The 26,943-nt window shown below is 36.8% G+C and overlaps 3 protein-coding genes and 2 long non-coding RNA genes across 11 annotated transcripts; 4 read left to right on the top strand and 1 right to left on the bottom strand.

Moving 5' to 3' along the window:
• The first annotated feature begins 203 nt into the window (after window positions 1-203).
• On the top strand, window positions 204-3,597 carry LOC132194722 (transmembrane protein 192). 5 transcript variants are annotated; one of them, XR_009441571.1, is made up of 10 exons: window positions 204-345; window positions 399-465; window positions 521-665; window positions 717-886; window positions 1,072-1,170; window positions 1,236-1,378; window positions 1,447-1,551; window positions 2,296-2,344; window positions 2,399-2,542; window positions 2,609-2,725. XR_009441571.1 is itself a non-coding variant. In XM_059616182.1 (8 exons), the coding sequence occupies exons 2-8, from the start codon at window positions 2,303-2,305 to the stop codon at window positions 3,467-3,469; spliced, it is 831 nt and encodes a 276-aa protein (XP_059472165.1). In that variant the 5' UTR covers window positions 1,441-1,551; window positions 2,296-2,302; the 3' UTR covers window positions 3,470-3,597. The 5 variants fall into 5 exon arrangements, 4 of the variants coding, with proteins under 4 accessions (XP_059472165.1, XP_059472163.1, XP_059472164.1 ...); XM_059616182.1 differs by lacking the exons at window positions 204-345; window positions 399-465; window positions 521-665; ... (1 more) ...; window positions 1,072-1,170; window positions 1,236-1,378 and adding exons at window positions 2,780-2,894; window positions 2,946-3,116; window positions 3,173-3,284; window positions 3,337-3,597 and having other exon boundaries at window positions 1,441-1,551; window positions 2,296-2,341; XM_059616180.1 differs by lacking the exons at window positions 204-345; window positions 399-465; window positions 521-665; ... (1 more) ...; window positions 1,072-1,170; window positions 1,236-1,378 and adding exons at window positions 2,780-2,894; window positions 2,946-3,116; window positions 3,173-3,284; window positions 3,337-3,597 and having other exon boundaries at window positions 1,441-1,551.
• Window positions 3,598-4,749: 1,152 nt separating this feature from the next.
• On the top strand, window positions 4,750-10,082 carry LOC132195023 (uncharacterized). Of its 2 annotated transcripts, XR_009441601.1 has the most exons (9): window positions 4,750-4,871; window positions 8,347-8,467; window positions 8,524-8,607; window positions 8,665-8,885; window positions 8,989-9,166; window positions 9,226-9,313; window positions 9,378-9,602; window positions 9,664-9,801; window positions 9,908-10,080. It is a non-coding gene; the product is annotated as an uncharacterized LOC132195023 (long non-coding RNA). The 2 variants fall into 2 exon arrangements; XR_009441600.1 differs by having other exon boundaries at window positions 9,664-10,082.
• Window positions 10,083-12,798: 2,716 nt separating this feature from the next.
• On the top strand, window positions 12,799-13,693 carry LOC132195024 (uncharacterized). Its single transcript, XR_009441602.1, has 4 exons — window positions 12,799-12,879; window positions 12,943-13,030; window positions 13,106-13,347; window positions 13,412-13,693. It is a non-coding gene; the product is annotated as an uncharacterized LOC132195024 (long non-coding RNA).
• A 22-nt stretch (window positions 13,694-13,715) lies between these two features.
• LOC132195021 (GRIP and coiled-coil domain-containing protein 2-like) lies at window positions 13,716-20,885 on the bottom strand. 2 transcript variants are annotated; one of them, XM_059616709.1, is made up of 6 exons: window positions 20,728-20,885; window positions 18,690-18,824; window positions 18,340-18,404; window positions 17,950-18,282; window positions 15,477-17,792; window positions 13,716-15,080 (listed from the first exon to the last, which is right to left on the bottom strand). In XM_059616709.1, exons 2-6 carry the CDS (start codon window positions 18,793-18,795, stop codon window positions 14,247-14,249), a joined length of 3,654 nt encoding a protein of 1,217 aa, XP_059472692.1. In that variant the 5' UTR covers window positions 18,796-18,824; window positions 20,728-20,885; the 3' UTR covers window positions 13,716-14,246. The 2 variants fall into 2 exon arrangements, with proteins under 2 accessions (XP_059472692.1, XP_059472691.1); XM_059616708.1 differs by lacking the exon at window positions 20,728-20,885 and adding an exon at window positions 18,992-19,121.
• LOC132195022 (solute carrier family 53 member 1) lies at window positions 19,295-25,000 on the top strand. Its single transcript, XM_059616711.1, has 10 exons — window positions 19,295-19,411; window positions 21,059-21,103; window positions 21,726-22,220; window positions 22,626-22,887; window positions 22,941-23,260; window positions 23,315-23,519; window positions 23,578-23,778; window positions 23,830-23,999; window positions 24,058-24,191; window positions 24,255-25,000. Exons 3-10 carry the CDS (start codon window positions 21,747-21,749, stop codon window positions 24,505-24,507), a joined length of 2,019 nt encoding a protein of 672 aa, XP_059472694.1. The 5' UTR covers window positions 19,295-19,411; window positions 21,059-21,103; window positions 21,726-21,746; the 3' UTR covers window positions 24,508-25,000.
• Window positions 25,001-26,943: the final 1,943 nt, after the last annotated feature.

Below are 26,943 nucleotides of genomic sequence, written 5' to 3'. Positions count from 1 at the left end.
TAGTTTTAATGAAAGTTTCAGAAGGTTTATTTGGTTCCCAAACTCTAATCATATTAAGAATAACTTATGAATTATACATCCTATTTATCATGAAAATTACACTTATATATAAATTAAATTAATTTTCAAACAAGTTTTCAAGTTTCCTGATTTTTTATCTTAATCGGTAGTTTTTTTTAACAAAATTATCAGGTTCTTATCGTTTGATTAAACTTCATTGATAACCTATACTAATGAATAGGCTTTTTCCAATATATAAAAAAAGTGATTGCTAAACACATCTCAAAAATGGATTTTATTTTCGTCTTATTCATTTTTACTTCAGCATTTCTAAATTTTAACTCGGTAAGAATTTAATCTTTATCAGCCTTAATTTTTTTTCTGAATTTTCCAATCAGGCCACAAACTGGGCGCAAATCCAGCCTTTGAAACAAAACGCAGCAATTCTCAACAAAATTCCATGGGGTAGTTTTTTTCATTTTTCAACAGTATAAAAATTAAATAAATATTTCAATATTAGAGAGTGACAGAATATTTGGTGGAGTGGAAGCTGACAGAGGAGAATTCCCATTCATGGCGGCCTTAATTTTGGACGACGTAGCCCTTTGTGGAGGAACAATAATATCCAGCACATCAGTTCTCACTGGAGCTCAGTGTTTAATTGGGTAAAAAATTTGAAAAGATATTCATTAAAAATTAAATTAATTTTCTTTCAGTTTCCAAAGCTGCGTTGTGCACTTGGGATTGCACAATTTGACAGACGACGGGGAAACCGGCCGCATTATTGTCAAAGCGAGCAAAACCATTCCGCATGAAGAATTTAGCCAAATCAATCTAGACAATGATGTTGGCGTCGTCAAATTGCCTTTTTCCGTAGAAGCCTCAAGTTAATAATTAATTTTTAAAAATTAATTTATTAATGAAGTAAAAAAATTGGCAACTCTATTCATAATTTTTTTGATTTGGTTTTAAGTAAAGAATGTCATTGTGAAAAAATCCCCTTTTTTTACTTCATTTGATCTGCATCAGCTTTATTCGTATTAAATTTAAAAATGTGATAATTCCTTTCAGATATTTCTCCTGTCAATTTACCAAGCAGGTCTTTTGTGGAAGGAAATTCTTTCGAAGGCTACACATCACGAATTTTTGGCTGGGGCTTAATGCCTGGCGGTATACTTTTGATTTCATTTTTAATTATTTATTAAAATATATTGATACTAATAATTTTCCAACAGCTACGAATTTCACTGACATTTTGCAAACGACCGAATCGATTGTGATCAATAATGCAGAATGCCAGGATCTTTTCCCTTTTGTTCCATACGTCACACCTCTGAAAATTTGCCTCGATAACGTCGGCGCGTCCGGCGCCTGTGTGGTAATATTTTTTCGAGCAAAAATGTTTTGAAATTTAATAATAATAAAAAAAAAAAATGTATATTTTAGGGTGACGCTGGAGGTCCTGCAGTGGTGCAGAGGCCAGAAGATGGAAAATTTGTTCAAATCGGGATAATAAGCTTTTCTGCTGGAAAATGTGGCTACAGTTTGCCTGTAATTATGACCAGACTTCCTCTCTTTTTGGATTGGATCGAGGCAAACTCTGGAGTTTTAATACAAGATTAATCATTTTTAATAATTGTTTGATTAAGGATTTCTTACAATTAAGCTTAATTATATTAATTTATTAATTATAATTTGTTAAAGGGGGAGCGAGTTATAAAATTGTTTAACAGAAACATAATCTGAAAAATAATTTATAAAAACAATATTTTATTTTCAGAATTTTCTGATTTAGAAATTTGTGTCTGGACAACTAGAATATTTAGAAAAAGAAATTAAATTTATATTACACGTAAAGGCGATTAGTCATAAGTGGTCTAGTTACTAATTTAATTATATTATTAAATTTAATTATATTTTAGATTTTTTTAATGACGAACTTTGTGGATATTTTCAAACAATTAAAATTAAAAAATGTGTTTAAATAAAGCATTAAGTTGGTCTGAAATAGAAAAGTTATCCTCTAATGAACTCAAATAATTTTGTATCCAAATTATTTATTTGCCGCCGCGGCTTCTACATTTTATCTCCTCCCCTCCACTGACTCTCGGGCCTAGAAGGGAGGAGGGGGCGTCGAACACAGCTGACGAAGAAAACAAACAATTTTAATTTCGGATTCACTTCTCTCTTAATTCTCTACGGTTATTTATTAATTTTTCAATCTGAAAAGTGTATTAACTTCAGTAAATATAAGTTTCTCCTTCGATGTATCGAATTTGAAATAAGAAACTGCAGAATCACGATGGTGAGCCTGGCAAGAAGCCCCAGTCGCTCAGCAGTTGTTGTGAGTTTCAACTTTTTAAAATTCCGCTTGATTAAATTTGCAATCTTTATTCAGGGTGGCTTTTCTTTCGCCAACGAAAACTCCATCAACACCGATGACGACGAGATTCGCATTTTGCAGCCGGTCCTGGGCTGCGAGGACGAGTTTTTCCAGCCCCTCGGCACAGTCACTTGCGCAGTTTTCCAGATCATAGTTTGCGTAGGAATTCCCCTTACCAATTAACCCTTTCAATCTATATACAAAACAATTAATTTCATTTTCTAGGTTTTATTCTCTGTGCTGGCCATCGCTCTTGTCCTGGCTTGGCCTCTGGAAAGACACGCCTGTGAGCCGTTTTACTTCATGGCCTATGGTCAGATTTTCTTTTGGATTTTTATGATGGTTTGTGCTAAAATTTCAATTATAATGGCACTAACCTATTTAAATTTGAAACAGTTGACTCACTTTTACATTGGAAGTTGCCACGAAAAGATTCGCAGAGCTGGTTATTTGGATTTTGTTCTGGACATTCGAGTTTTGTACGCCATGCCGTCTCACATAGTCACTTTAGGTTGGAATAATTCTTTTTAGAAAGGAATTTTTTAACAATTATTCGTTATAGGCAACGTAGCGATCCTGCTGGTCTCCTCCATTGTCCACCAAGTGTACGGCCTGAACCTCGAGACCAAGTGTGAAAATCCAGCATACAAATTTATGACTCCCGTCATTTACGAAGCTGCCGTTGTTTTGGTGCAGAACATAATTATGATGCCATTTCTAGTCTCGTACATGAGTAAGTTTGTTATTGGTTCGAAGCGATAATTTTTAGTAAATAATGTTCGTCAACAGTGCGTGTGATGAGATTCAATCGAGTTCAGCCTCCACCTGATGTCCAGCGGGAAGAGTGGCTGGCCAGTGTTATCGACGACTCTGTATTCAAAAAGGGCGAAGTTGGATTTAGGTGATTGAAATCAGATTCAGGGTCTCTTTATTTCAATGAGTTTCTTCTGCAGGGAAAGGACGGACCAGACTGCCCTTCTACTCGAACAGCAAGCAGACCTCATCAGGTACTTGAAGGAGCACAACGCACATCTCGGACAGAAGCTGGTTCAACTGAGCGCCCGACTCGGTGGGGAACATGACTGAATTTAATCAAATTATCTTATAACGACGGACCGAATGAATTATCTGATAAATTTTGAAAAACTTTCATCTCATTAGTTATTATTGTGAAGTATTTGTACGAAAATAATTAAAAGCACATAAATTGTATTCACAAGTACCATTTTATTTCCTCAACTTGAATCTTAAGTATTTAAAATGCAATGCTTAGCAAGAAGAATGGTAGAATTTTCGATTGGTATGTTTGAAAGTGTAAAATATAAATAATAATATTTGTATTTTTCAACAATTGAAGTGACAAGAAAGCATACTTGACTCAAAATTTACTTTGAAATCCTAGATAGTCAGTACGAAATAAATAAGTTACGTCCTGACGTCTACAATCATGATAATCATATTTTAAAAATAAAATAATAACCATATTATTCTTTATTAAAAATTAAACTCGCCTAAATGAATTAAATTCATAAACATCACGAAACATGCCTTCATGTCCATACCTGCCGAGGCCCAGTCGCACGTTTGTTTATTCTAAGGAGAATAATAGGTAATCCTTCATTCAATAATTTTTTTAATACAAAAAATATTATTTGTATTATATTTTTTTTTTTTTTATAAATATATAAAAGTCACATTTCTTTTAAAAGTTGATTATTGATTTTTTTCTATATCATGTAATAAAATTTTTAGAGTATCATCTATAAATTAATTTTTCTTATATTGGATTTAAAAACTGAAATTAAATATCGGGTACGTTAATTAAGTTTTAATTTAAAAATAAATAAATACGTATATACAGTGTAATTGTATCAAGCTATTATAAATATAAAAATGAATTTTCAATTTTCATTCTATTCTGCTTCTTAAACCTTAAAATTTCTTAAATTTAATTACAATCTCATTTACATTTTTTAGACAATTTTAATGATAAAGACTATTATGTCCTGTTGTAAAAAATAACATATTTGGTTAAAAAGAGTGTCTGACTGGATCACCTCCCTGTAAGTTCAATTTTATGGCGTTAAAGTAAGGAAATTAATTTTAAAAAATAGTGAGTTATTGAAGAATTGTGACCGAGGTTTCTTAATTTTTTATTCAAGCGAAGGGTGAGTATTTTATTTAATATTACAAAAATAGCGATTTTCCCATAAGATTCCATGTTAAAGTTTAAAAGTGCCTCTGATTGTGCTCAAAAGCAGCCAGTTGCGGCCAGTTGCCTGAATCGAGCGGAGGGGTAAAGAGAGTCTCCTCTCCTCTCCTTGGCACCAACTGATGCACCTTAGGGTCCACTCTCTCCTTTGTCCTTTCCTTACGGAGGCGCAGACGCATAAGGGCCGGCGGCTGACGACTCCGTCCCTGTCCCATAGTGTCCGTCCCGTGTTGTCTTGTGTCCTCTCCAAGCTCACACCGAGTCCATAGTCTTAAGGTAAGACTAAAACAATTATATCGTGCGCTTTAAAACGAGCAACTAAACCCTCTATTAGTTTATAAAATAAATATACTTTTATAAGTACGAAATTTGTATAATTTTAATAATTCTTGTCGCGACGCGTGTATTATATTTTTTTCATAATTAAAAATTCAGCGCGATGATCATATAATTTCTTTTGCATAAGTCGTCTTGCGTAATTTTTATTAAAATGTAAATTAATTGAGAGTTAAAGATCTCCGCGCAGACAAGAATTTTGTGCCCGTGCATGATCGAAATGTAAGCGATGCGCAGCGCAGCGCGCTAGCACGAAAATGTTTTTGAAGAAGTATGTGTCTGTTTTATTCTGTTTTCTCGCATCAGAACCGCGGATCTTTTTGCATTCCAACAATTTGTATTATTTGCTTTCGCTATACTAACTGCATGAAGCAGTCAAGCAACGACGATTCATGTTACGCATCCCTCATGTGAATTCGCATCACCAGTTTCGGAAAAGATATTTCAAATGCCATTCGCAAATTTTCGTAAGGTCGTGTCTTACTATAATTTAACAATTAATTTTTAGGACACTTTCTACATATTTATTTTTCACATTAAAAGAGTAACTTATATTTTAATATATTATTTAGATAATAAAAAATATATTTCAAAAATAAAAAATAAATCGTTAATTGATGGATTTAGTTAATTGCTATTAATTAGGATAAATAAAAATTATCACAAGTTGATGTGATGCTTTTTTACCTACACCGAATTGATTTGTTAGCATTTTTAAATTCAGTGCATTATTAAATTATTTGTTGAAAAACATCTCTGCACGTGTCAAAGTATCTCGCGTCGATCGCGAACAATATGCAGAAATTAAGTATAGGCAGGAGCGAAAGGTTGTAGGTCAACAGTACCGCGGACCAACAGTACCGCGGCCTCAGAGCGGTCAAGAGTACCGCGCTGATGCAGTGTAGCCAACTGCACATGTGGGTTTATCATTATTATCTTTTGCATCAATTGAAAATTATGCTTAAAATATATTGTAAAATTTGCAATTTTATATCATTTACGTCCCTCTAAATGATGTTTCTAAAAAAGAAAGGAAAAAAAATTAAAATTTAATAAATTTGAAATCTGCACCTTGTTATTTGAAGTGAATATTTAAAGAAAATAATCATAAAATTTTAAAATTATGCTTTCTATTTATGTTAATCATTACAATTACTTAAAACAATCTGTCCATTTGCCATTCATAACCATTTAAAAACCACTCTTGATATTCTACCATTTATTTTGCTTCAGGGTGAAAGTGCAGCAATCAAATTAAAATGTTTTAAATTTGAATTCAAAATTTAATTCAAAATTTTTGTCCCCACCAAAGGTTATTTATTTATTTTTTTTTTTTAATTGAAAAAGTGCCTATTATTTTCCCATAAGGTTCCATGTATATACGAGCGCTGTAAGTAGGGCTCATACGCAATTACGCAGCCATGATCCTCCCCGCTGAGCAATGGCTTGTTTCTTTCAAGGATCTAAAAGATTTTTGGATTTTTTGGTTTCTTAAAAAAAAACTTGGCGGGACTCCTGGCGGCCGTTGTTTTAAGTACCAGGTATTAGAAAGAGAGGGAAGGCGGGTATGCTGGCCCATGCTTTCTGGCCGAGCAAAATTGGGATGTTGAACATCGCATTTTCAGCATCGCGAGTAGTGGGGATGTGATGTTGATTACTGGTGGGAGTTGTGTGTTGTGCTCGCTCGCCTCGCCTGCGATCGGACATCGGACCGCGACGTCCGCGACAACGGAAAGTCGGTCGGCTCGGCTTAATTTTGGCATAATTATCATAATTATAATTTATAATTTATTTACTCTCCATTCGAAAAAAAAATTCAAATTTTTGAAGGATGATTTTTAGTTCAAAGCAATGAATTGTGTTCCTTCTCATAATGAGTTATTTATATTTATTTTATATTGTGATTTAATTTAAGAAAAACTTATTTTCCGAAGACAGAATAAAGTTTATTGTTTTGTGTGTAACTTAAATTGTCAAATTAATAAATATTAGCATTTAAATTCCTTTGGCATTTTCTCGCTCAGTTTCAGAAATCCACAATAAATTTCATTTGCAAAATAAAAATTTAATTAAAACAATTAAAACATAACGAGAACAAAATTTCAATTCATTTACATTTCTCCGAAAAATCAAGAAAATCAATTGTACAAAATAATTGTTGGAGATAAAAATGCACATATTGTTAGTGAATAAGATATGAATATTCAGAAAAAATATCATATTTCAAGTAAAATAAGCTTTACGATTAAGTAAAAGATAAATTTAATGCATTTTTATAACATTTAGAAAAAAATTTATCAATTTTAAAATTTAGCCTTATAGCTATTTATCACGTAAAAATTATTATCTCTAGTAAATATAACTTTCGTCTAATTTTTTTAATTGTATATCTCAACGCCATTTTGATTCAATTCGCAAAAAAAATTTGTTCATTTAAATTTAATTATAAGACACCATAAGACACTTCAAAGTGTCTTATAATAACCAAGAATGGTTATTAATCGTCTTAATATATTAAAAACTTTTAGCTTGGATGCTCACAATAATTTTTATATATTTTGGGCTTAATAGTGAGTAATAAATTTGCAAAAAAGCAGGAGCTTTAATTCAAAATTGCAAAAAGTGCTCCCTAAAATGAAAACTAAAAATATCGAAAAAAATATGCCGCGTCGCGCTTCCACGAGCGCGAGAGCCAAGAGCCGAGGACACCCGATTGTAGAGGCAACCTCTCCTACCGCGAGGGACAAGAGGAGAAATCTTGTTGATTATAATAATTTTAACATTTATTTTTCTAACTTTGCCGCTAATTGTCGTAGAATTACAAATGACACTTTGCCAAATTTGTATTTTGACGTGGATTCCAAATAGGTCAAAAAATTTCAATAATAAGCCACTTTTTCAAATTGTCAGTGATTGAACGGGATGTCAATGTCATGATCATTGGAATGCTTTTGTGTGTAAAAATCACAAATATAGAAGTCGAGCAAAATTTTCACTAGAGCAGCCACCGCTCTTAGGTAGAGAAGCAGCAGCTCTACTTGGTGCTGTCAGTGCTCTATGGTAGAGTTGCGATAGGCCTAAAAAAAAAGCTGTGCCCGCGGTCCAGCATCATCGGCCGGCAGTGGCTCCAGTTTAGAGCTGTTACAGGCCTGTTGTTGGTTGGGTGTATATATGCAATGAATTACCGATGACTTTTATTCGTCAGGCCTTCAGTTGCTTATTTAAATTGTCTAATTTATATGCAACTTTCGCAGCTAGTCAGCACTTGTATCGTTTGTATGTGTATGTTATATATATATAAACATTACAGCAACGAGCGGAGGCGGAGGGGTGAAAAGAGTGGGTTCTCCTGTCCTATATTCATAGTCCTTGATTCTGAATTCTGATGCACCTCAACCCCTTTTTGTTGCGACAGGTGATTTAGTGCAGCAGCAGGAGATCAGGAGACAGCATGTAATATAGGAATAAAACGACTGCCACCTTTGAACACAAATTAAACTGTTTTCAGTTTTGTCTCGAGATTTGTTGAGCAAAAGGTAGTTGTGATTTCACCCTTATTTAACTTGCCTCACACTCTACATGTCCTTTTCAGAGGTGTAAGCAACCAGGCTCTCAAAATGGATATGATCACAAATCTGCTGCTGAGAAAATAATTAGCGGATTGAAAAACGTAGCGGTAAAATTGAACTAATTTTTTTTGGGTCTTATTTTTTAAAGATTTTTTTTATTGCAGCTTCCGACAGAAGATGACATACCAAAGGAGATGTCACAAAGGGCAGACGAAATTCTAGCAGCTATTCATCTGACTGATGAGGAAGGAAAGAAAATAGCTCCGAATATTATGAGTTTTCGTCATCTTCGTTTTTAATGCGCTTGGTGTCTTGACAAGTGTCAAGCAGCAACAACTTTTAATAATTAACCTTGCCTTGATGTGCCGAGCTATCAAGCATTTAGGTACATAATATGTTTTTTATGATAACGACAGTTATATGTTTGTTTTATATTTTCTTTATTTTAAATATAATATCAAAATATTCTTTTTTTGTTCTTGGTTTAGTTTTCGATGGTTCTGGAAATAAATGCTGCATTGATAACTGCGCCCGAGAGGCTTCGTATAAATCCAGTTGCCAGCACAATAAGCTTTTTTGCAAACACTGCATCCACAGACCTGGCCTACGTTGTGACGAAGCAGCATGCTCTTGGTCAAGAACTCCTATAATAGCTTTGGATCAATCGTAAGTTTTATTGACTTTATTGATTAGTTATAATATATTAATTAACTTTTTATTTGCAGGGGGAAAGCACCAGCAGCTAAAGCAGTGGATCCTAATTTGAGCATTGACCATGCCAGCATCCTGGAGGCTCAACTCTCTGCAGCTAATGTAAAAACCGCAATTGCGAGAGCTCATTTCGTAATTTTCATTCATTCCGAAATTTTTGTTTCAGCTGAGTCAACATCCGATGCCACCTGAGAAAATTGAAAAAGCGAACTGCCTGCTTGCGGCTTTATTAGTTAATAAAGCCACACCAACTGATAAAATGGAAAATGCATTCGAGTATTCTTTCTAGCAATAATGGACATGTATCGGAAGAAAAAATTGACATCACTTTCGGACAAGAGGCTTTTACTACTGCACATGGCTGAGGTTGCAGAAATCGTCTCTGAAATCAGTAATGCATACTTATACTCATTAATTTAGATCAATTTACTAAGGCGTTTGGAATTTTGCAGTGTTCCCAGAGGGCATGAAGTGTTCACTTTGCGATGAGGTGTCCGAAATGCGATCGCTGTGCTGCCTCAAAACATATTATTGTGGTCCATGCTCACGGAAGAAAGGCAACACGTGCATCATGAACTGCGCTTGGAGCGGTTCGATTTATGACCTATTGCCGTAATATTTGTTTTTTAAATTTGTGTGCAGGAGAGCGTCTTATTTGCTATCAGATGTAAAAAGAAATTGTGTATATGTTTTCAGTGTATAATATGATAGCCACAAATAACTATTTAGTGCCTTTTCTTTGTGGGGCAACTAATATTAGAATTTCATATACATTTTTGTGTTCATTAAGATCTTGTGATGCCCAATATTGAACAGTAACACCAAATTCAATAATTGAAACAAAAATCGCACATTTTTTCATGGTACCTAAAAGTAAATAAAATAAAAAGTTAGTGTGTTTATATATATGTACTTGTTTATTATCTCCAACATCCTCACTTAAGGATAGTCCAGTATAATTTAAGAAGACGACAATGGAATTTGACTGGTTAAATTATTTAACCTGCTAAATTCTTAATCTTAAGTTTTTTTATACAAATCCTCCCACACACATGTATTTTTGCTTGAGAGTGACTTTTTTTCTTAAAATAAACAGTGGTTTACCCCCGACAGGCCAATCTCGGAAGCACTCGGCGATCACTTGTGATCTTTTAGTCCTTATATTCTAAACTTAAATTGTGTTAATTTTTTACATAAATTTTTGCTTTCTACAGGAAGGACAATCTATTTGTAGAAAAGTTTTATTTATTAATTTTTCGTCCAGCTTAGAGCAGGCTTATAGAGAAGCATTCTTTGAATGTAATACTTTATTTTTAAACAGGCATTGTGATGGTACTGATGAAGATCTCGAAGAGAAGCCTGTCACAGAGAAAGATACTGTCACGAGGCCCTCTGTGTAGTTGTGAGTGACACCGTGCTAGTAGTAGAGGACCTCGTAACAGGGTGTAAAGGTAGAAATGGTATTACGTGAGTTCTGGATAACACTATGGATGGATTTATTGTGTAGCGCCGGACGGTACAATGGTTATGGTCGGAATGGCTAGTGTGGGTGACTCGCAGGTGACTGTCCATGTGGGTTCACTGGATGACGGCCATGGTGACGACGTCTCGTCGGACGGTCTCGTCCAACTGCTCAGTGAGGTGCAACTCTACTGGTGCATGGCTGCTCTAGTGCATAGCCCGTGTACGACTGCCTGTGCGGTCCGTGTACGACTGCCCTGGCTGCAAAGCCCGTGTCCGCCAGTACGCTGTACTGCTGACAGTGCGCTAATACCTGACTCAAGCTCATCCGCTATGTCACACCGTGACAATACACCACCACAGCCCTCATCAGTCAATAAAAAGAACAGACAAATGATGGCGTTGGCGGCGTTTCGTCGTGCGGGGCCCGTGTGGAAATTTTATTGGAGGCCCCCCCCCCCCCCCTAAAAAAAATTAGTCCCAGTATTCCCAGATACCAGTTTCAATTTAATTTTTTTTTATAAAATCAAAATAATTAATATTAAAAAAAAAAAAAAATAGTACATGGTAAGACCTATTTTGGCCATTTTAAAGGAATTGTTCAAAGTTCAAAGGCTATTATTATTTACAGTCCGTTATTGCGAGTTATTATTGTTAAAAAGTCGACATTTTCGGTAAATTACAAATGTTCAGTTTTGGTTGTAGGTTCTCAAGAGCGGGTGGGTGAGAGGGTTAAAAAAATCACTCTACGCCAAAACTGGCTAGAGATTTTATCAAAATGACCTATACAAGATTTTTAGGTGGTCATCAGAAAACCATGATTTTTTAATCCAAAGTACCGAGTCACGAGGGTGGATCAAAAGGGGTGAGGGGGGTAAAAATCATTGTTCGCCAAAACTAGCTAGAAATGCTCAGAATGATCTGTGCGGGATTTTTAGATGGTCGCCTGAAACCATGAAATTTTTTTGGTCCCACCCTGTCGCGAGGGTGAATCAAGGGCTGAGGGTGTAAAAATCACTGTTCGCCAAAACTAGCTAGAAATGCTCAGAATGACCTGTCCGAGATTTGTAGATGGTCGCCAGAAACCATGAATTTTTTTTCAAGACCCAAGGGTGGATCTAGGGGTGAGGGGGTAAAAATCACTGTTCGTCAAAACTAGCTAGAAATGCTCAGAATGACCTGTCCGAGATTTGTAGATGGTCGCCAGAAACCATGAATTTTTTTTCAAGACCCAAGGGTGGATCTAGGGGTGAGGGGGTAAAAATCACTGTTCGTCAAAACTAGCTAGAAATGCTCAGAATGACCTGTCCGAGATTTGTAGGGTCGCCAGAAACCATGAAATTTTTTTTTTCAAGTCCCAAGGGTGGATGTAGGGGGTGAGGGGGTAAAAATCACTGTTCGCCAAAACTAGCTAGAAATGCTCAGAATGGCCTGTCCGAGATTTGTAGATGGTCGCCAGAAACCATGAAATTTTTTTTTTCAAGTCCTAAGGGTGGATCTAGGGGTGAGGGGGTAAAAATCACTGTTCGCCAAAACTATCTATAAATGCTCAGAATGCCCTGTCCGAGATTTGTAGATGGTCGCCAGAAACCATGAAATTTTTTTTCAGGTCCCAAGGGTGGATCTAGGGGTGAGGGGGTAAAAATCACTGTTCGCCAAAACTAGCTAGAAATGCTCAGAATGCCCTGTCCGAGATTTGTAGACGGTCGCCAGAAACCATATATGAAATTTTTGAGTTCAACCCCTTCAGTCGCGAGGGTGGGTCTAGGGGTTAGGGGGTAAAAATCACTGTTCGCCAATAGTAGCTAGAAATTATTAGAATGACCTATACAAGATTTTTAAATGGTCTCCAGAAAGCATGAATTTTTTTCTTTAGCTGGTGGCCTGGTGTTGATCTAGGGGAGAGGGTAAAAAGATGTCAAGAGAAAATTTTTGTGCTATACCGAAAAAGCTAATTTGCGAGCGAAGCGAGCAAAATTTTTCGCCCAAAATATTTTTTGCCTGAATCATTTTTTGCTAATTTTTTTTAGTTTTATTTTTTTACACTTCGTCGGGCCCCGCGGGGCCCCTTGCGACCCGGGGCCCGTGGAAATCTCCGCCCCCAACACCCTTGTTGCCGCCACTCCGTCGTTCCTTGGAATGAGAGGATGCCTGGAATGGCTGTAAACGTCAACGGAGGCTATTTTAGTCAACGAAGACCACATATTGTAAGTAATTGTTGACAAGCTAGATTTAGGACCTGGATTTTACTGAGACTATTTTTTATAAAGAGATAAAATCAGAAAAATAAGATTCACCAACGGTGAAATGCTGCTAAGATTTACTGGAACGGAACAGGGCTTAAATTTAACAAGAATGGTAATTTGCCATGCATAACTAAATTTATTGTCTTTGGCGTTTATAAATCTAATTTTTATACATAGGATCACATAGGATGATGCCTTGGAGGTTTACGTTGAAGTGAAGGCTTTGCAGCAAGTGAAAAAAAAACCATGAGGGAGATGGGAAAAAAGCAGCAAAACTTGTACTGCCTTTAATAGCCAAAAGTGAATTACTAAAGTACTGCACGGTGGATGGTAAACAAGGAGGACCGGTCAACACCGGATACTGTTGCCTAGACGGGAGTGTTGTACCCTTTGCAGGACTCCCAGAAGATGCTGTTGATTCTATATTAAGTATCCCTCTTTTTATATGCCTTCAAAAGTTCCATTTTAAAAGTCAATTCTTTTACCTTCTCAGAATTCATACTTCCCATGAAACCTGACACCATGGAAGTGAAAAAATGGAATTCAGGCATAAAGAAAAGTGTGAACAAGCTGATTCTTAATAGAACCTACAGAGGAAAAAGTTGATGGTGTTTGTGTCACTGGCGAGTGGATGAACAATTCTCAAGTTTTTAGGACTGAATATATTAAATTAAAATTAATGTATTAAAACGATGGACCGAATGAATATATATGATAAATTTTGAACACCTTTCATCTTGTTAAGTTATTATAAAGTATTTGTATTTGTACGAATAATTAAATTAAAACCACATGAATTGTATTCACAAGTACCATTTTTTTATTTCCTCAACTTAAATCTAAAATATTTAAAATGCAATGGCTTAGCAAGAAGAATGATGGAGTTTTCAATTGGGATGTTTGCAAGTGTGAAAATTATTATATGATTTTCAAAAATTTAAGTGACAAGAAAGCATACTTGACCAATGAGAGATTCTGCACTGAAAATTTACTTTGAAATCCTATGATTGATTATTATGAGTAATTGAAACAGAAAATAAAAAATGAGTTGATTTATAACATCTTGATAAGTCAGCTGCATGCATTTCAATCAATAACCTTCGATAGGTTAAAGAGGTGCGCAATTTTTTTCCAATTATTTACGAGTGCAAAATTTCTCAATAAATTGTCAAGCAGAGAGGTATCACAGATGATGACTTACAGCACACACAAACTAAAAAGCAATAATATTTATATTTAAAAAAAAAAGCACCTGACATAATTTGTAACGCATTAGGAATGAGAGAATTTTGAACTGAAAGGGAAGCACAACTCTTGCATAATTCTTTTCAGTGCGTGCCTGACCACAGGTGAAGGTAACTGCTCCATCCCCCTTGGCCAGGGGTTGGCGAGGTTGGAGTGGATGGGGCGGCGACAGTCTGCAGTTGCTGCAACTCTTCCTGGCTGAGTTTGAGGATGGTGTTGAGCACCGGCACAAGACGGGCCCGCTCGTCTCCACCCTGCAGGGTCACAAATTTGAGCACAACATTTTTCAGATACTCCCCGTTTTTCTCAGTGTGCTGGAGCCGCTCGGCACACCGTTGCTGTCTTCGGATTTCCTCCTTCAGGATGGCATTCTGATGAGTCAGCCTGGCCAGATCGGCCTCCGCCTCTCCGAGCAGAGCCGACAAGTGCTTGGCCCGCTTTTCCGAGGCGATGGTCGAGGACATCAAGCTGGCCGCGTCGAAGGACGCCTCACTTTTGGCATCCTCGGCGTAGTCACTCGAGCTGGAAAGTAAACGGTCCAGAGGAATGGGTTCTCGGCTGTTGGTGCTGGCGTTGCCTTTCAAAGAGTCAACGTTTTCCGAGCCTTCGCCCTCCTCTCTTTTCAGCAGAGACACCGGAGGCGCCTCCTCTTGGTGCTCCTTTTTCTCCTCCAACAAACTGGCAATTTGGGCCTTGTGCCGAGTTTCGGCCTCAATCAGTTGTTGCTTGTACGAACTTGCCAAGGTGTCGATGCTCAGTTTGTGCTGGCGGGTGGTTTCTTTCAGATTGTCCTCGGCCCTCTTCAGCTTCAAACTCAAATCCTCGTGCTTGTTTGTCAAATCTGTTATTTGGTCGATTAGGCGCCTAGTTGACGACTGGCTCTCGGCATACTGCCCACTAATAGCAGCGACCTCAACCTAGAAGATAAATCATTGATATCTTAATTGATTTAATAAAAAAGGTTATTTATTCTTTCTTAGTTAAAAAAAGTAGGTGGTGATTTCAAAATTTTATATTTTAAATTTAATATTGAAATATAGATATTATGAAGAGCAGCTACATTTAAATTGTTTTTACAGAAATTTTTACTTTCATGAGCCTGATTGGTGATTTTCACAACAATTCCGTTTAGAGCTCATTTCCATGATTGCTTTGATTAACTTCAAAAACTGAACTTTTTAAATATGCATTGTTTCAATCAACTTTGTATAACTTCAATTACGTTGGCAAAAAAAAGTATGCTTGAACTGAAAATTTACATTTAATCTTATAGGAAAAACATTTTTCCTAATAAACACCTTAAAAATATTTACCTGAAGAGCTTTCTCCTTGCTCGAGGCGTCACATAAGGCAGTTTGCAGCCGCTCGACCGTGGTCTTGAGTAAAGACAGTTCACACTCCCTCTCAGGGTTGTTCTCCTCCTTCGGTGGCTGCTGCTGTTGAGACCTGAGCAGCATCGACTGCGCCCGGACCTTGTACCCTTCAAACTCGGTCTGGATTTTGGCCATTTCTTCGTCGCGCTCCTTGACCGTAATCCTGGCCGCGGTCACTTCCTCCTCCAACATCCTGATCTGTCGGGAAACCTGCTCCTTCAGCCTGTTCGTATCTTCCTCGAGTCTGATTTTCTCGGCCGACACGTGCGCCAACTGCAGCTCGACCCGCTCCAGCCGCGACCTTTGCGCCTCAAAGTTGGCCTCGGACTCGGCCAGTTTTTGCACCTTCTCAGCAAGCCTTGATTCCAACTCCTGCGAGTGACTTTTCCGCTCAGCCAATTCTTCCTCCAATTTTTCTTTGGCCGTTTTCAGGCTGGAATACTTTTCCTCCCAGTCCGAAACACTCGTTTTCCCTTCGTGGGCCAACTTTTTCTGGCACTCGAGCTGCGCCTTCAAAGTTTCCAGCTCCTTGGTCAAATCCTTCATCTTCCTGTCCTGCTCGGCAGAACTTTTTTCGTAAGCGGCCACCTCCAGATTCAAGACGCTGTGCCTCTTCAACTCGTTTTTGGCGGCGTCCAGCTCATCCTTGGTTTGCTTCAGTTTTGTCTCTGTTGCAACAACTTTGTCCGTGGCCTCGACGAACTGACTTCTAGACTTTGCCAATTCCTCTCCTGCCCTGGTCAGTTGCTTTTCGGTCGCTTTCAGTTTTTCCCTGGCAGATTCGGCCTCGTCGGCGCTTCGATCACAAGCTGCTTGCATGCTCTGGAGGTTCCGCGCCAGGTTGTCCCTTTCCTTGCTTGCGTTGGACATCTTTGACTGCATTTCCGTTTTCTCGGCCGCCAGTTTGGTGAGCAAAGAGGCCTGCTCTTGGCACTTCTGCTTCATTTTGACAGCAACGGCCTTCAGCTTTGTGTACCTCTCTTCGAAACTGTCCTCGACGTCCTTCAGCCTCGCCGCGTCGTCTATTTTGCTCACCGTGCTGATACTTCCCGTTTCACACTCCTCCTTCTCCAGCTCAGATATTTTTTCTTTTAAGTTTGCAACTTGATCTTGGAATTCTTTATTTTGAGCAGCTAAATCGTTGAATTTGATCGCCTCTTCTTTCAACTTTGCCAAATTTGAGTGTAGCTCATTGTTTTTAATTTGCAAATCATCACTCTTGCCTCTTTCCTCCTCAATCTGGATTTCTAGCTGGGATTTCTGTTCTTCCAGAAATTTTAATTTTCCTATTTCCAACTCCAATTTGCTGTTGCCGTCCTGAATAATGAGTTTTAATTTAGAAAGCTCATCCTCAAATTCAGCTTTTTCCTTCTCTAAATCTTGGATCTTTGCAGATAAAATATTATTGTTGCTACCCAGTTCTTGAATTTTCATTTCTTGGAGCTTGAGTTTGGCCGTCAATAGATCAACTTCTTCTTTCTTCTGCTCCAGTTCTGCGCCGAAATTTTCAAAGGTGGATGAAGTATTTTCCGTTTCAGAATCTGCAATTTTCAGCTGGATTCCGTCTAACAAAGAGTCCTTTTCTCGATTGATTTCAATCAACTGACGACACTTGTCTTCTAATTTTTCTATTTCCTTGCTATTCTCATAGTTGTTTGCCTTAAAGTCTTCAAAGTTGGACTGGAGTTTTGCAAATTCGTCATTGACGTCATTTATTTCTCCCGACTTCAAATTCAGTTTCTCTTCCAGTTCAACAGCAACTTGCCGAGACACATCTAACTCTGCTTGCAACTTTTTCATTTCACTATCAGCGGCCTCTTTGCTAACAACAAGTCTCTCAACTTCATTCTTACTTTCCTCCAGGCCTAATTTCAGTTCTGAACAAAGCGTTTGTGATTTTTCAATATCTTCGAGCAGACGTTTCTTCTCTTCTGCGAATACTCTTTTCTCTTCCGCCAGAGCTTTGTTCTCCTCTCTGCACGCATCCCTTTCCCTTTCAACTGCACTCAGCTTTTCTGCCAACTGGGCAGCAACTTCTCCTCTCGTCTTCATGGCTTCGTTCATCTCAGCCAGGAGGTCCATGCTCTTGAGCCGAGCAGCCTCTTCAGCGGCCTCCTGAGCCTTCGAAAAAGCCTCACCAAGCTCAAGGGCCATGGATTTGGCAGTCGATTGCAAGCTCAAAATATCAGTGCGGAGCTCAATTTGTGTATCCCGGAGAAACTGAACTCTGGCTTGACATGAGTCAAAAGTCTGAGTCTGGAAAAAAATTAAAATAAATATTTTATTGCTTTTGATGGGAAAACAAATTTAATCGGAGATTTCTAATAATTTTTGAAAATTTTTTTCTAAAAAAAACTTTAAAATTTAAATTTATTAAATTATTGATGATTAAAAATATCAATAGTTTTATTACCTCTGAACCCCCACTCGTAGCTTTCTGACCCTGCAGTCTGGCCCTCAGTGAATCTCTCTCGGCCAATGCTTCGGCTGCAGTGTTTTTCACATTCGCAAGCTCCTCGTCCAGTCCTTCCAGCGCATCTTGTCTAATTTCGGTCCCAAGGCGCAGCTGCATTTCTGCATTATTTGCCGCTAGATGCAGCCTCTTGTTTTCAGCATCCAAACTTTCCAACTGAGACTCGAGGATGGAGCAGTCGGCTTCGGCCCGGCACAACTGTCTTCTCAGACTTTCCATTTGCACCTCTTGATCTGAGTTAGCCGCGTCCAGCTTCTCTTTTTCGGCTTGAACCTGAATAAAAAATTTAAAAAAAGTAAAATTTGGTTTCACTATTTTCCCAAGCCGCACCTTTTCCTTTTCGCTTTTGCTTTCTTCAACATCCTGCTGGAGTTTTTTTACTTGTTCCTGTGCATCTGTAAACAAAATCGTGCAAAGAAGCTTTAGAATTTGTGAATAATTATGAAATTTGGCAAAAATGACTTGATGATAATCATGAATTAAAATGAGTTAAAATGTGAAATTTTATTTGTATGCGCAGGTTTTAAATAGATTTAAATACCAATTTCCAGCTCCAAAGTATTTAAAATTTCATTCAAAAGGCTTCCTGAAATTTTTTACATCAGGAGGTTTTAAAAAATACAGTGGAGAAATTCAAGTTAATTGATTTTCCAAAGGAACTATTTTTAATTGAGACTCACCATCCTTGGCCGCTTTGGCTTTTTGTGCAATAACCAGCAAGTTTCGGTACTTTTGGATGATCTCCTCTTTAGAAAGGGCCTCTAGGGCAAGCTTCTTTTGATCCATTTTTGTTTTCGAGTCTCGTGTCACAACATCTGCAAAACAAAAGCGTGTAAAAATTAACACGTCAGGGAATTCGTCGCAGCAAAAGGCACGATCTTCACGGAAATTTTTTCGAACAATAATTTTGCTCTCAATCAATCTTTGAAGCGGAAGCTTGAGAAAAGATTGATTTTAATTGGCTGTCAAGAAGAGTAATTACCTTGATCGCAAAGTTTATTGACATCAATTGAATTTATAGAACAATAAAAAAAGCGAACAGAAGCTCAGAAATCTTTTGCTGATGTTTATAATTTTAGTGCCAACCAAACTTAATATTGAATTATTACAATTTCAGATAATTAAAAGTGCCAGAAACGTTTATTTACCCTCAAATTTTTGACGAAGTTTAAAAATTTATTGTAATTAACCTCAGAAATTCCTGAATGTGGTTTTTTTCTGTATATTCTGAGAGAATGAAAAAATTGCTTTGGTTGGCACGCGTGCTGATCAGCTGCACAGTGTACATAAAATTTTATTTATTTATGCCACTTTGAAAATCAGCGAAAATGCAGCGCCCAGAGCTGTGAGGAAGGCCACGAAGATTAATTTTCTGTCGCCTCTGCCGAGATAAAAGAATCATGTGAGTTTTTTCTCTGTCTGGTGCCCACATTTTCATTTACGCTGCCCACTTTCAACACCGTTCTGTGACGGCTGAGAAACTACTTTTTGTGGTGAGATCCGAAGTCCGTAAACTTGAGTCGTGTGATTTTCGGTAAACATTTAAAGCTTTTTCTAGAAGCTGAATTTGAACTGCGTCGATTCACTTAATGCAATTTCCTGTATGACAAATTATGCTGCACAATTGAATCAAATTTAATTTATGCAGAAAATTTTCTACCATCTTATTCAATTTTTGTAGGTTTTGAAGTTTCGTTAGCGTTTCGGCTACAATAACAATAATTACTTTACTTTATTATAATTTAAATTCCTGTCGATAAATTATATTGGAATTGACTTTTCCCAGTCAATATTTGCATTTATTAGCATAAAAAAAATTAAATAACCTGGTCAGAAATACTATCAAAATTCATTATCATGGAAAGTGAAGAAAACGGTCTTTGGCCTGGTTGAAAAAATTATTGATATTTTTTCCTTAAAAACAACACGGTCATTTCCTTGAGGGCTAATTTCTTCAACCGGAAAAAAATCTGCCATTAAGTTTAAAAAAAAAAAAAATATTGTATCAAAACTCATTGGAGAAATCAAGAAGCAAAAATGTACAATTCTTGATTTTGATCTATTAAATTATAGATTATGCATAATCCGCTCAAATTCGCTTTGATAAAATTAAGCTTGTTTACCAAATTTAGATTTGCAGTGTTATCAATTAATTCCACTTAATCGACTTTTAATCGCCTCAGTCTCGCCTAGCTGATTACAAGCATTTTTTTAGCTTCTGTAAAATCTCTTAAATCAAATTTTATAAAAATAATTTTTTTAATTAATTATTCATTTCAGATTATTATGGAACTTTAAACTAATTAAACAAAAAATTCAATTTCTTTTTAACAAAAAGATTATTAATTTATGCAATATTTGCAAAATAAATTTTATTTTTTATTTTATTCTGTGAGGCGTTGTTATTCTAGAAAGTGTTGCAACAAAAACATCCAGGTCAAAAAATTAAATCAAAATGATTAGCATTTCTTTTCCGCAGTTCAAAGATTCATTTTTGAAGCGAGCTTCTGTGCTCGTCCAGCTATTTCGAGTTTTGCGAGTAAACACTTGAAATAGAGCGCACCACAGATACCCGGCGCACTCGTGCATTTATAAAAAGCGTATTTAATTATCACAATATCTCGCCTAATTAGAGCAAGTCTGCGTCCGAGTTGGCAAGGAAAACCATCGCGGTCCAGAATCAAGCGCTCGGATTTCAAATCAAATCGACTTGTTTACCATGTTCGGGTCAATCAGGTGCCTCTGTTGTTTGTGAATGGGGGACCAGACGTTGTCTGCTGTTCTCGCATTGTTGGTTTTGGATTGCACGTCATTTTTAATTTTGTTATCAGCCCCGCGCGCCTACCCAGTTCAAAGACCGGTCTGAAAGTGTAATAAAAAATTAATTTGATATAATAAAAAACAACAAACATTCAAATTCGAGCTGCGAGAACTGATGTGTCTGGCCGCGTGCCACTCTCTCTCCTCCATTCAAGAAGAAGTCTCTCCCGAGTGCTAATAATAAAAATAGGTCCATCGTGATGGGTGCTAATTATTTTGTTGTTTGCAGATGGAGTTTGTTTGATACTCAAAGCTCGGCGGCCAACCAAAGCAGGTACGCCTAATTTAAATTGGAACAAAACGATGTTTAAATGAGATTAATATAGCTTCATCAATTCCTTTTTCTTGCCAAGTAATTTATTCATTGAAGCGAATGATGATTTTTTCAGACATTACCTTTTTTTAATTTATACAGAAAAATTTCAATTATTTAGTTTATTAGTTTTGGATTTTTTTTTCTTTCAATTTAAATCACGTTGAATTCAAATAGAACCCTCTAAAGCTGTGTAAAATGGAATAATGTAGCTTTTGAGCTTCTTTAATTCCTGTTTTCTTGCCAAGAACTTTGTTCCTTTTCCCAGAAATGTTTGCTACTTTTGCCAAATATCAAATTTAAAAAAAAAACTTGATTTTCTTAAGAAGTTGACACTCGAGGAGATGATCATGGAAATGAAGAAATCGGGGTTTTCCTCGTTGTAAAAATGGTTTTTAATCTTTAAATAATTAAAATTAATAATAACGAGGAAAAGCCTGATTTCTTCTTTTCCATGATTTGTTTTTTATTCTTCATTTGATCTGGTGAATAAAATAATTATTACATAAAAAGACTATTAAAAATTTCCTGCATCAATTTAAAGAACTAAAAATAATCGACGAATTTTTCCTCTAATTTTCAGGTTTAATGAGTGAGACGAAAGATGAAATTCACGGAACACCTGTCAGCGCACATCACACCAGAATGGAGGAAACAGTACATCATCTACGAGGACCTCAAGGCCATGCTGTACACGGCCGTGGAGGAGGCGCCGTCGGCCGAGCTCACCGAGCCCGAGATCCTGAATCGCCACTTTGCCAGCTTTGACGACTACTTCTTCCAGCAATGCGACCAGGAGCTCAAGAAGATCAACACGTTCTTCTCCGAGAAAATGGCTGAGGCCACTCGCAAGTTCTGCATGCTGCAGAGTGAGCTGAAGGCGTCGCTGGACGCCAGCAGCCACACCAAGTCGGGCCTCACCAAGGCCAGGAAGCTGCTGACGGGCGGCGTGCCGGCCAGAAAGCTGCAGGACCTCAAGCTGGCCTTCAGCGAGTTCTACCTCAGCCTCATTCTGCTGCAGAATTACCAGAATTTGAACTTCACCGGCTTCAGGAAGATTCTCAAGAAACACGATAAGGTGAGCAAAGTTTCTCCCAAAAATTTAACAAGTTTTAAATATCAAAAAATTAATATCTTGAAATTATAAATAAATATTAAATTAATTTATAAAATTTGCTTTCATTAATTTTTAATTTAGCAGTTAATTTCTAATTAAAATAATTAATAAAATAATTGATCCTCTTTATTTAATTTATAAAGTTGCAGTAGAAGAAAAAAAAAAACTGTTCTTTGTGCCGTAAAATATTGAAATAATTTTTTTCTACCAAAGCCTGGTTTTTTATAATTATTTCCTAATTCTATTCATATCGCTTTTAATATTAATTGATGAAGATTTTTCATAGCATTTCAATCTGAATTTTTCTTTTCTGTAATTACAACTTATCTCCTGATCAATATTAATTAAATTTGAATTACATTTCAGCTTCTATCGACTGATCGGGGTGCGAAATGGAGATCGGAGCACGTGGAAACGTCACATTTTTACACAAACAAAGACATAGACAGGCTCATCAAAGAGACTGAGTCCACTGTGACACACGAGATGGAAGGCGGCAACCGGCAGAGAGCCATGAAGAGGCTGAGGGTTCCACCGTTGGGAGAGCAACAAAGTCCGTGGACCACCTTCAAACTAGGCCTGTTTTCAGGCGCCTTTGGCATTTTATTTGTTACTGCAGTTTTATCTGGTAATTGATTTAAATCGCATTCTAAATATAATAATAATTCGGAACAATTCCAGTGATCTTCAGCTCTCCTAGGAATGATTGGTGGATCATTTTCCAACTGTATCGAGGTCCGCTTCTGCTGATCGAGTTTATATTCCTGATGGGTGTGAATGTGTACGGCTGGCGGTCGTCGGGCGTGAACCACGTACTTATTTTCGAACTTGATCCTCGGCACCATCTCTCCGAGCAGCACCTGATGGAGTTGGCTGCCATTTTCGGAGTCATTTGGGCGCTCAGTTTGCTCGGACTCCTGTTCAGCGACAGACTCAGTATTCCCGCCTACTACTGTCCAGCCTCTCTGGCCATTGTGATGATAATCTTCTTGATAAATCCAGTTCGTGTCTCTCAAATTCATATTAGTTTCTGTTTTTAATTCTTTCTATTCTAGATAAAAGCATTTCAACACGAAGCACGGTTCTGGCTGCTGCGGGTGTTGTTCAGGATATTCACCGCGCCTTTCTGGACAGTCGGCTTTGCTGATTTCTGGCTGGCTGATCAGCTCAACAGTTTGGTCTATGCTCTCATGGATTTCCACTTCTTCATCTGCTTCTTCGTTTCGAATCCCAGCTGGGAAACGTTCGATCGTGACACTGGTAGTTTTCTTCATAAGATTTGAAAAATTTTATTCCTAATTTTTTTTCATTAATCAAGTTTTCAACATTGAAAAGTGCAATGAAGAATCCTGGTTCACCCTTCCGATTGTTAACATGTTGCCTGCCTGGTTTCGTTTCGCACAGTGCCTCAGACGTTACAGAGATTCTGGAGATGCATTTCCGCATTTGGTGAATGCTGGAAAATATTCCACCACATTTTTCGTGGTGATTTTTGGAACCCTTAGACGATATCACCAAAGTAAGATAAGTCAAGAAAGGAAATAAAAAGTACCAATTCTAGAATTCACAGGCGATTACCAAAGTCATGCAGAGAACCCTTTCTTTTACGCCTGGTTGTTGTCTGCCATTGTTAGTTCCTGTTATTCCTATGCTTGGGACATAAAAATGGATTGGGGATTTTTCGACAAAAACGCAGGAGAGAATAAGTTTTTGAGAGCCGAAGTTGTGTATTCGTCAAAGGTATAATTAAAATGGAAATATAATTATTTATATTTTTTCATCCGTCTGTTATTTTCAGTATTACTATTATTTTGCTATTTTCGAGGACGTCATCATAAGATTCGCCTGGGCATTTAGCTTTTTGATTATTGAAAATGGATTCCTAACGCCACCTGTCATGACATTCATAATATCTACGCTTGAAGTTTTCAGGTAAAGTCATTATTCCTAATAAAGAGAATAAAAGAAAAATTATTAAATCATCTACAATTGCAGACGGTTTGTTTGGAATTACTTCCGTTTGGAAAACGAGCACTTAAACAACTGTGGTAACTTCCGAGCTGTTCGTGATATTTCCGTGGCACCGCTGGACACGTCCGATCAAGCTGTAATGGTGCGCATGATGGACGAAAGTGATGGGGTTGTGCATAGAAGGAAGAAGAGACCTGTTAAGAAGAAGGATGAAACCACCCTTTACTTACTGCAGGAAGAAGCGCCGCAGTCGACGTCCAGTCCTCCTCTCGGTTAAAACTAAAACTGAATTATTTACGGAATTATTTAAAAAAGTCTCTCAATGTGGTTACCAGCAATTTTCCTTTTCGAATGTGTTTTGGCACATTTTCCTACTGCCAATGACTGCATTGTATAGAAGGAAACCTTGATGGTACGCAAAAGCATTTCTCGACAAGTATGTAATGGCTCGAATGTGCGACGTTTTTAGAATAATTATAGGATTTCATTGGTATGTGATAATTGAAACTTCAAGCATGATACTGGTTTTAGAATTTAGTGTTTGTTTTTTTTTCAAGAAAGCGCAGCCAGCATTTAATGTTTTTACCATTTAACTTCATTACATGTACCAATCATTGCGTATAAGTCTTAATAGTGAGGGACCATTTTGGGAACCTGAGTAAACTTTGTGTTGTGAAAGTCGGGAACGAGAATCTGTCCTTTCGTTTCTAGAATTATTTGAAATGTCAGTGTTTGAATTGAAAAAATAACTCAATAAATCACGCAATTCACTGGAGGGTCTTACTTGTAGGACAGCAATGACATAGTTTTAAGCTGAATCAATAATAAACGCTGAAACTGCCGAGATTTGTATATATTTAGCATTTTTATCTTCACAGGATATTTGCAATTTAATTAATCCCGTTTTGCGACTGGTTATTATTGTTGAGTTGCGGAAAAGATTAAAGATGATAAACATCTTTTGATGTAACATTCAGTTTTTTAAATCCCTCTCTTATAAATAAATAAACATAAACCATCTTTTACATTGATTTAAAACTTGTGCCATTCATTGTTGTTTTGCTTTATATCTTTTGAGAAGAAGAAAAATGAAATTTGGAAATTTTATTTAGGATAGCCATGTCAAATATAGTTGAACCTGTCCAATAAATTGTTGAAAAAGCTTAGTAATGTTAAATATACGAGTAAATTTTATTTCACATTTTAACTCCTTCAGCAGGAAAAGCAAAATAGTTTTAAAGCAAATTAATGCGTTCTTAGAAAATATTACCTAATCCCACACAATTCCACCTAATTTTTCCGCTAATATAATAAAAAATACGTTACAACCAAAGTAATTTTAAAATATTATCAGAATTAAACTATTAAAGTTTAATTTTAAATTTTAAAACTGTATTTTCAATAAGTGACAGTTAATATTATTTGTATTATTCCATAAATCCAATTTATTAATAGAATATTGCAAATTAATTTTCTTTTTAAATTAAAATAAAACTTAAAGCTTTATAAATTAAGCATTATAAAGTTTTAGCACGTGTTTATACAGCTCTTTGCGGCAATCAAGGCACTCGGCGCCAAGTCACCTCTATACCCGTTTGCCTGCCCGCCCTGGCAGAAACTGGACATGGACACCTTCTTTGAGACCACAGAGGCGAGTCGATGGACCACACCCAGAGGCAGTATCGCGCCTTATTCACATGAAAATTTATGCATTTATTATTCCCACTGCTCGCGCCGGTGCGGCAACTACTTTGACGAGCATAATTATTAACTATCTTTATCATCGCAAGCTTGCGCCATGTGCGCGAGAATGCTGATTAGCGACCGGCCTCGAGATCAAGAAGAGTGCGCTTGTTTGTATCGCGCAGACTAGACTGCTTGCATCAAATCCATAAAGATCGCTTATGAACGTCACCGACTCGGAAATCAGTATAAATATCAAATAAAGATCTAGAAAATAATGGCGCTATTCTCTTCACTTGGTTCTCGGTATAAAAGTTTTACCCGGATAAATCCAAAAAGACATGAATAAAAAAATAAATTAATTGGGTGGTGCCTTCTGTACCGCCAATAAAGGGCATAGACTTTGTCATGGCCTGACCCAGCCTGACCATAAAAAAAAAAACTCCTGCGCTGTCCCAGAATAAATATATTTTTGTTCCGTCTTCATTTTTTTCGTCCTTGTATGTTTTCGTGGGTTTAATTTTAATCATTACTGGGGTTAAGAAAAAGTCGTCCTGAATGAATTGGAGGTCCAAAAAAAATTACGTTGGGATCAAAAAATATTTATCTCGGGATGCAGCGGAATAAAATTCATCCCATTATGGATTTATCTAGGGATATTTTATTTTTTATACCGGGAGAGCTAAATCAAGAGAATGGCGCCCAATATAAAAAAATGCATCTTTTTTACCGAAACTCCCTGTTGTCATTTTTAGCGAATAAAAGTCAATTAATTTTTCAAATTTGGAAAAAATTAAAAATCAATTTCATTCAATTTCGGTTCTAAAATTTTGTAATTGTTGATGGCACAGATTTTCAAAGCAATTTCTTATAATTAAGTATTTTCCTGGACTTCGTTATATTGATTATAATATTTTTGATGAATTTTGTCAAATACCCTTCAAAATGTGAATAAATCCATAAAATTATAATTTATTATTTAAAATAATAAAATTAAATAAATAAATATCATTAAAAATGTTTATATGAA

Source organism: Neocloeon triangulifer, unplaced genomic scaffold (assembly GCF_031216515.1).
Source record: "Neocloeon triangulifer isolate White Clay Creek 2 clone unplaced genomic scaffold, ASM3121651v1 ptg000008l, whole genome shotgun sequence".
In the NCBI taxonomy this organism is placed as follows: domain Eukaryota; kingdom Metazoa; phylum Arthropoda; class Insecta; order Ephemeroptera; family Baetidae; genus Neocloeon; species Neocloeon triangulifer.
Note: the sequence above shows the minus strand (reverse complement) of the source record. Positions and strands in the feature narration are given on the sequence as shown.